Raw genomic sequence first — 9,391 nt, 5'->3', positions numbered from 1 at the left:
TTGGAAAATTCAAAGGATATTGGTGAGAAACTCAAAAACCTTAAAATTATATCCTGGTCCCTCTGGCAACTACGTCAACACATATTTTTGTCCAAGTTACTTTACTTTGCCGTATTTTATTTATTTTAATTCCATTTGCAAAGTTGAAGGTTCCATGACATTAACAAATACAAAATACGCCAAATGAAGTTACTCTGACAAACAACACGTGTTACTGTAATCAGCGTAATGTGACAAAAATGATACGATATTGATATATGATATTTTCTAATAATGGAATGGAAAATGTGTGTGCTGCCGTGTAAACATCAACGTTTTTCCATGAGATGTTTTTTAGATTTGCAGTTTTGTGCGAGGGAAAAGGTGTTTGTCATCCAACGGTTGTGCAATAAAAGTAAAATCTTGTGCGGTAGCTGTGACGTGCAGGTACACACCCTTCAATACTCCAGTGATTTGAACTTGATCCAAAGACGTTTTCCCTGGAAGAGCTCAATGCTCTTCCAGCGAAAACGTCTTTGATTGGAACCTGTGATTCATTTGAATTCCTGGTAAGGAATCCAGAGGCAGACTGGATGTAGGCGTCGCCCGGGATTTCGACCTCCTCTCACGCAATTTATTCACATTTATTCTGAGGAGATCCAACCCATTCATTAGGTTTGCAGAGGGCTTTCACGCTGTTTTTCACAGATTGTTCTTCCTACTTCTAGATTTGTGGAACTCATTCATCCGGTGCAGAGTGCACCCGTTCACACGCAGAGGAAAACGAATAAACTCTGGTAGCGAAAGGGAGTTTCCAGAGAGAACCTGCCGTGCCAACAGCTGCTTGAAATTCAATTAAGAAACAACATTCATTCAATGCAGAATGAAGACGAAGCTGTGGAATGGATCACAATGATGTGGAAACGTGTTGGTTTTAGAATGTACTTCAGGTTTTTAAAGTTAATAGTTTGAACACTCAATGCACTAATGACCACACATGTTGTATTCTACATACATTATACAAAACTTTATTTTGAAAATTGTAACTTAAAAGCGCCGCCCGATCAGAGGCAATATGTATATTATTATTATTAGTAGTAGTAATGTTATTAGTATTATTACTGTTATTGTTGTTGCTGAATACTGAAAAGTCTGATTTATATTATTGTTTCAATCTGTGTTTTGTGCTGAAAACGCTGCGTTTCTATTTACGTTGAATGGAAGACGGTTCCTTTGATTGAATGAAGATGCAGGGAGCTAAGTAATAAAAGGGTGTTTTTGGATGGTACGTCCGGAGTGTACCTCTGTCTCTCTGCTGCGTCTCAACCTTCCCCAGCGCTCCTGTTGACATGGGGGGCATGACAACACGCCTGGCATCAGCACTTCTCTGTTGTTAGAAAAGCTCTTTTTCTTACATTTGCTTGAACTTCCCATATTTACATACAAACATAAACGAGTTGAAAACCATGATGCAGGTTTCTTCAGAGGGTCTGTCTGTCTGTCTGTCTGTCTGTCTATCTATCTATCTATCTATCTATCTATCTATCTATCTATCTATCTATCTATCTATCTATCTATCTATCTATCTATCTATCTATCTATCTATCTATCTATCTATCTATCTATCTATCTATCTATCTATCTATCTATCTATCTATCTATCTATCTATCTATCTATCTATCTATCTATCTATCTATCTATCTATCTATCTATCTATCTATCTATCTATCTATCTGCACGGTGGCGCAGTGCATTGCACTGCTGCCTCACAGCAAGAAGGTCCTGGGTTTGATTCCCGCCTGGGGCGCTGTTGGCACCGTGCTCCGGTGGGTTATCTCCCAAACAGGAGCCTTTCTGTGTGGAGTTTGCATGTCCTCCCCGTGCTCACATGGGGTTTCCTCCACCTCACGTCAGTAAGGACCCCCCTCAAAAACATGCACCCATCATCGTCTGACCAGCGATGGACACTTATCACCTGGTCCACGTACGCTGCCCACTGCTCCTGGCTGTGCCCCCGGAGGAAGGACAAGCCAGGATGGATTAAAAGCAGAGGAGCCATTTCACCCGCCACCATCAAGCTCGTGCATGTGTGTGTGTGTGCAAGCATGTGTTGTGGAGTGTCGTGTGACAAATAAAGTCTGTTTCTTCTTTCTGTTTCTGTTTCTATCTATCTATCTATCTATCTATCTGTCTGTCTGTCTACAGTATCTATCCGCGGCGCTGGAGGCTTTTAAGCTCTTTAAGGTGCTTGAGGTTTTTCATGTTTTTTAAGGTTTTGAAGGCGCTTAAGGTCTCCTCAGGTGTGGAAGAGCGGCGCCAGGTGATGGTTGTTCACACATGATGGAGAAGGGACTAGATAGATAGATGGATAGACAGACAGACAGACAGATAGAGTTAGTTGCTTCCTCCATCATGAGTGATTTGCAGTAGTGGTTAGAAAGAAGCGTCTCACAGGAAGTCAAAAGTGGAACAGAAAGTGAAAGTTTCATCCAACATCCTGTCATAAAACAACCATCACCTGCCGCCGCTCATCCACACCTGAGGAGACCTTAAGCGCCTTCAAAACCTTAAAAAACATTAAAAACCTCAAGCACCCTAAAAAGCTTAAAAGCCTCCAGTACAGCAGCACCACGTGTGTGTTTCCAGAACCATGTGTTGGATCTTCAGGTGCTGCAGGTGTACAGGTAGGACCACAACTAGCTTTCATCTGTATCTATGGGATGTCTTTGGAGAACTTAGGGCGAACACATCTTAAAATGAATTCATTCTGAATTAATTCCTGATCAATATATTACTTAAGAAATTGAAAACTTGGTGAGACAACAATATAGGAAACCATATAAACGTCACTAATGTCATGGTATCATGGTATGTCATGTATTGAAGCATTAGAAAATACAGTACATGCAAATGAGCTTTAAAACATCAGTGTATTAGAATAATGTTCTGTTGGCAAGCATTCGATGCTCCGCTGCCGTGTGGTGTTGTGGTGTTATGTTATTGTTATTTCGACGAAATGATACTGTTGTTTTTTTTTAAGATTATAACGTTAAAGCTTCCCTAAACTAAGATTAAAACTTCATTGATCACTGGGAGCGAGCCCCAGTAACTGTTTATAACTCCAGAACCTCCCGTCTGAAACGATGCAGAAACAGCTCGAGTGCTGTTAAAATCCATTGAATTTCCAAAGTCTGACTTATTCATGGGGAATTCTAAGCACTTTTATTTTCGAAACTGAAAGGCTGTACAGCACATGGTCTCACAATGCAGGAATGTTCAGTCTTCATATTAAAAATGATATGAAACTTGGAACAATTCTACTATTTATTGGGAAAGTCTTTGCAACATCTCGATTTCAGGTTACCTATTTTAATATATAAATATAAATATATATCTGGCACCAAGACGTTAGCAGCAGATCCTTTAAGTCCTGAAAGGTGGAGGTGGGGCCCCCATGGATCAGGCTTGTTGTTCCGGCACATCCCACAGAGGCTCCATGGGATCGGACCCTAACTCCACCCATCCACATGATGTAGAAGAAAAGGTGATTCATCAGACCTCCACCTTCTTCCATCGCTCCATGGTCCAGTTTTGACGCTCACGTGTCCATTGTAGGTGCTTTCAGGGGTGGACAGGGGTCAGCATGGACACTGTGAGCTCCCATACGCAGCAAGCTGCCATGCACTGTGTGTTCTACACCTTTCTATCATAGCACCGTCCACTTTGTGCTACAGTAGTTCTTCTGTGGCATCGAACCAGACGGACTGGACCTGGCTCCCCACGTGCATCAATGAGCCTTGTCGCCGGTTCAGCGGTCGTCCTTCCTTGGACACTTTTGGTAGTAACCACTGCAGAGCGGGAACAGCCACAAGACCTGTGCTTGTGGAGATGCTCTGACCCAGTCGTCCAGCATCACAATGTGCTCCTTGTCAAAGTGGCTCAGACCCTTACGCTGCTTCAACACATCAACTTCAACAACTCACTCTTCACTTGCTGCCTCATATATAATATATAACACTATATATAATAATAATATATAACGTTATATATATAATTACATTATGTAACACTATAATATATAAAAATAATATATAACACTATATATAATAATAATATATAACAGTATATATATAATAATAATAATATATAAAAGTATATATATAATAATAATATATAACAGTATATATATAATAATGATAATATATAAAAGTATATATACAATAATAATATATGAGTAAATATATAATAATAATAATATATATATATAATAATAATATATATAACAGTATATATGTGTGTGTATATATATATATCCCAACCCTTGACAGGTGCCATTGGAACCAGATGATCAATGTTATTCACATCACCTGTCACTGCTTTAATGTTGTGGTTGATCGCTGTATATAGGACTATCTATCTATATAAAATCAAAAATTAACTGAATGCTTTTAAATTATATCATGGAAAATTTGTTTTGAAATTGAAAGGCTGGAAAGCTTCTGGGTTATAAAACTAAGTTTGTGTAATAGGTCCCCATCCAATTGAAACATGTGAAGTGTGACTGGTAAAAAAGTGGAGCAGTCAAGTGCAGTTATTACACTTTGAAAATGTTGTGCTGCCAGTGTCGTCTGGCCTCCGCGATGTGAAGGTCAGAGCAGTTCAACCTCTGATGCTTTGAGAGTTTCCCTCAAAGGAGGAGGCTCCTCCTGCCCCCAGGCTCCTCCTCCCCCCAGGCTCCTCCTGCCCCCAGGCTCCTCCTCCCCCCAGGCTCCTCCTGCCCCCAGGCTCCTCCTGCCCCCAGGCTCCTCCCCCTCAGGCTCAGTCAGAATATATAGACTCCCTGGACAGCATTGCTGCAGGAGAGATGCTGGGTGAGAATATACACTTATTTATTTTTAAATATACTTTAGGAAATAATTGTTTTTTCATTTAAAACCAGAATTCTTAATAACAACACACATTTCTTTCAATGATTAATTTGGATCAAATGGTTTCAAAATGGGCACTAACTGCACAGAAGCAGCTTTTTCCTCATTAAAAGTATATTATATTATACATATTCATGTGAGTTATAGTAACTAACTAATGTGTTTTCTTTTGGGTTTTTTGCAGCACCAATGATTTCCCTTGTATGTATGTGACAAATAATCTCTTGAACTTGAACTTGAATTTCATTTCTAACTTTAATTGACTAGTTTTACATGAACTCCAGTCTTTGCAGACACTACGATGTGAGTTTTACAAACCGAATGTTTTTACTTCACTTTTTTGGGGAATTTGGGTTTTACTGAATGCTGAAATAACATCCTTCCAGAAGTTTAGCAAGTTGGCAAGTGCAACTTTCAAGGCAGAAAGTGAACTTTTTGCTTTAAAGTCAAAGTGTATTTTTATTTCCAGCACTGTGTGTTTCATGGGTCTTTGCAGCTCTGTTCAGAGCAACACATGAGTCAGTGCTGCTCCTTGAATCCTGCAGAACACATGCAGATGCACCCGGCTTCCTCCTCTGGAGGAAAACGCTTCCACTTCAAACTCCCCAAACTGAAGAGGAACCAGAGAAGACGGAACCAAGGGTGTGAAGCGGTGGATTCAAAGCTCATCCCCGGGTCCCCAGAGGGTGATGACACGTCCTGTTCTCCAAAACCAGGTGTGTGTGAATGTGCAACAGTGCCATGTGTGTGCATGCAGAATATTGAAAATACAAGGCTTCACTACCTGCACTGACCATTGAAACACAATTAAACATTTTCCCGGACTTCGTCATTCAGGCTTAAACTATTTATGGTAATTATTCCCTGTTATATACACACCTGGAGGCCTATTGAGATCACAATCTCTTTTGCAAATAGAGATGCAAACATCAATGCTGTGTCTCTTTAAAACGACCACAAAACGGCTCATTTTACCTTAAATATTCTCATTGTTATTATTATTATTATTATTATTATTATTATTATTGTTGTTGTTGTGGTTACTGTTATTATTATTATCAGTATAGACAATGTAGATTAAAGAATGTGGAAGCAGTAAGTGCAAGCTAAAATGAAATGTCTATATACAGTACGTGTATATATACATATACAGTAGTGTGTGTGTGTGTGTGTGTGTGTGTGTGTGTGCGTGTGTGCGTGTGCGTGTGCGTGTGCGCGTGTGTGTGTGTGTGTGTGATAATCATCCAAAGTTATTTGTGTATAAACTTGCAAAAATCTTTACAGAAGTTTAGACTTAATGTGGGTGTAGATGAGCAGCTGAGGACAGACTAGTTCATGGATTCATTTAGGAACCAGAAGAACTCTCTAGAACACAGCCCTTCCTTCTGCCCCCCCAGAGGAACCCTCCTTCCAGCAGAACTTGGAGCGGTGCCGCCTGGCCGAGGCCGCCCGCCAGCTGATAGAGCGGGAGGAGCGTCTGTTCGGGGAGATAAGGGAGCTCCAGCAGGGCGAGGACGAAGGAGAGCAGAGCCTCCTCGCCGGGGACCGCGCAGCCCTCATGGCGCTGGTGGAGCGGGCCCTCAAGGACTCTCTGAACCCAGACCCGGACCACCTGGAGGTCCTGAGGTCGGCGGTCGGCGCCATGGTCCTGGAAGAGAAGCAGGACCGGCGGTGGCGGGACGGGAGGACCCACACCCTGCCGGCGTGGAGGCCCGGCAGGCTGCGGACGAGACACGACGCCCTGCTGCGGCAGCTGGTGGAGGAGAGGATGGAGGACTGCGCGGAGGGAGCGCCGGGGCCCGCCGGGGGCGCCGGGCTGTCGTCCATCCAGAAGGAGCTGTGCGGGTACGGGAGGCAGCTGAGGCAGGACCTGCGGCGGGTGGTGCAGGTGGTGAGGATCTGCTACCCGCCCCAGGTGGACGTGTGCAACCTGTACGCCCGGCTGTACCACCACGCCTTCAGATCCAGGATCATCAGCATTGCAGAGTTCAGCCTGGACGCCAAGGACTGCTTCTGCCTGCTGCGCTGGGTCCACGACTTCTACCCCAAGTGAGCGCGAGATACTCGGCCTGAACAGTCAGGAAACAGTCTTACATCTGAGTTGATGAGGTGTTCATTTCAACACGGAGAGAGAAATCCAAGAAAATCCTTGTTCTTATGCGTAAAAAAGTACTGGTTAGATGGAGTATATGACGTTACTATCTAAAGTAAACTAGTCCCGGTTCAGAGAGTCATCTATCTGTATGCAGTAAGACTTATCTTTATTCTGACCTGCAACACTGGACTGAAGAAGACAAAGATGATTTGTCTGAAAAACATTCCTTTAAAAATCTGTTTCAAAAAGTTCTTCAAATGTAATAGAAGTAACTCTCTGAGACCTGCAGACCCCTTGATCATGTTCCCAAGAGCCTGCCTGGAAACGACAATATCACTGTTGACAACAATTTCATCTCCACATCAACCGTCTTCACTCTCAAATGATTCCCTGTCTCTGCGTCCTCCATCGCAGCATCCTGAAAGCTGAGGAGTTGTCTGAACATGTGGACTACGACACCCTGGGGAAGCTGCTGCCTCAGGGCCTTCACGCCTCTCTGGAGGAGCAGTATCTTGAACGCACTCAGGTGAGCAGCCCGCGGGGGCCGCGCCGCACATCCGCCCGCACGTGGCGCTGGAGGCTTGATGACCCTCCTTCCCCTTGGTGTTTAGTCGGAGGTCCAGACCTTCATCACCAGGACCCTGGAGGAGGTCAAGAAGGAGTGGATGAACGGAATCCTACCAGAGAACAGGGACGGCTGCTTCTCCAGCCCCATGGCCATCGACGTCATTCAGGTACTAACTCCACCGTGTTGGGCTGGGGGGCAGGGGGGGAGGGACAGGGGGAGCAGCGGAGCTGGGTCGGAGAAACTTTGATTTATCCCAAAATGCGCTGCCCCTACGGCCAAAGACTCGTGGTGAAGCTTTTCCCAGAATGCTGTTTAATCAGTAACCGAGGTGGAAAACTCTGAGCCCAGAGAACAAAGCTCCTGCCGCGCGGCCGGTTCCACTCTCCTCCACATGGTCGACTCAAACTCCCCGGGTGGGATTTCACTTCCTGAACCGGGGTTTTCCACCACGGCTCCGTCAGGAGTTTTATTGACCGCGACGCAGCCGAGGAATCAACCACAGCACAACGCTGTCGTCTAGCCTTGTGTCTCGCCGCTCCAAAAGTTCTCTTGGGCTACGAGTATACTGGCGAGGTTCAGGGTTCTATTCCCTGAGTCGCCCAGTGTTTGGAGCGAGACACGGTTGACAATCCAGTGGCATAAATTCTTAAATTGCTAAATTCTTCTTTATTGGAATGTTTCTTTGCAGCGCATCAACGGAGCGGTGCTGTCGCTGGAGGTCGACCTGGGAATGCAGAGCAAGGCAGAGTCCGTCGTCCGGCCCCTGGGAGACTTCCTGCAGAGGTAATGCCTCGTTTGAAGTAATGCTGTTTGTTCAAGTTATTTAAGTATAAGGTGTTTATATTTATTAAAAATCTCTGTCAAGGCCAAACAAATTGAGTCACAGCTTTATTATGAAACTGTCAAAACTGTTTGACTATGACTCCCAGACTCGCCACGTGTTAAACTGTGAGTCAAGGCTTGTGAAATAAAACAAATTTTCTTCGGCCTTTATCCTGCAGTCTCAGCAGTTTCCATGGCAACGTGATGAAGAGCAGCCGTCCCAACAGCAGAGCTGTCGTCATGGCGACCCTCCCCTGCGCGGAACAGTTCAGGTAAAGTTTCTGTCAAAACAAAGACGCTTTTCCCCTTCACGCAGCGGGTGGAGCATGGGCGTTGTCGACTCTTTTGCACTTCTGCTCATCAGCTGATTGGTGTGTAAACAGGATGAACAGACCATAATAAAATATACTGTATATTAGGGTCTGTTGCTGTTGCTGTTACTCCGGTCACCAAGCAACAGCCAGGACACCAAATGACTGCTTGATGCCGTCGCCTCCGAGGCACCCAGTCTCCACTGGAGCGGCAGGGTTCCCTGCCTTGCTGAGCGGCACCTCAGCAGCGCTCGCTGTGGTACTCGGTGAACGTGACGGTGATGGTTCTCTCTGGTCCTCTGCTCAGGGACTACGTCGTGAGGAAGGAAGATCTGTTCCCAGTGGAGGTAAAGAAAACCTGTCTGTCTGCTCTGAGCTCCATCAAGCAGCGCGCACACTCCTTCCTGCTGAGAGGCATGCACAGCGCCTTAAAGGTACGTTCCACCACGTTCCACCAGGTTCCACCGCGTTGCACCGCGTTTCACCAGGTTCCACCGCGTTTCACCGTATTTCACCGCATTCCACCGGGTTCCACCAGGTTCCACCGCATTTCACCGCATTCCACCGGGTTCCACCACGTTCCACCACATTCCACCAGGTCCCACCAGGGCATACCAGGTTCCACCACATTCCACCATGTTCCACCAGGTCCCACCGCATTTCACCAGGTTCTACCACGTTTCACCA

General features: G+C 44.9%; 1 protein-coding gene across 1 annotated transcript in view; it reads left to right on the top strand.

The window, feature by feature from the left end:
- Positions 1–2,630: 2,630 nt before the first annotated feature.
- LOC307239322 (tumor necrosis factor alpha-induced protein 2-like) overlaps positions 2,631–9,391 on the top strand; it is a gene marked incomplete at its 5' end in the record, with an annotated part of 13,159 nt that continues 6,398 nt past the window's right edge. Inside the window, 9 exons of the mRNA XM_080012680.1 lie at positions 2,631–2,664; positions 4,765–4,851; positions 5,454–5,624; positions 6,306–6,957; positions 7,418–7,529; positions 7,615–7,737; positions 8,260–8,354; positions 8,573–8,665; positions 9,012–9,138. Of these exons, the coding sequence (XP_079868806.1) occupies positions 2,631–2,664; positions 4,765–4,851; positions 5,454–5,624; positions 6,306–6,957; positions 7,418–7,529; positions 7,615–7,737; positions 8,260–8,354; positions 8,573–8,665; positions 9,012–9,138 (1,494 nt within the window). The remainder of the gene's footprint in view (positions 2,665–4,764; positions 4,852–5,453; positions 5,625–6,305; positions 6,958–7,417; positions 7,530–7,614; positions 7,738–8,259; positions 8,355–8,572; positions 8,666–9,011; positions 9,139–9,391) is intronic.

This window comes from Zeus faber (genome assembly GCF_960531495.2).
Source record: "Zeus faber genome assembly, chromosome: 13".
Classification (NCBI taxonomy): domain Eukaryota; kingdom Metazoa; phylum Chordata; class Actinopteri; order Zeiformes; family Zeidae; genus Zeus; species Zeus faber.
This window is presented reverse-complemented; position numbering and strand designations above follow the sequence as displayed.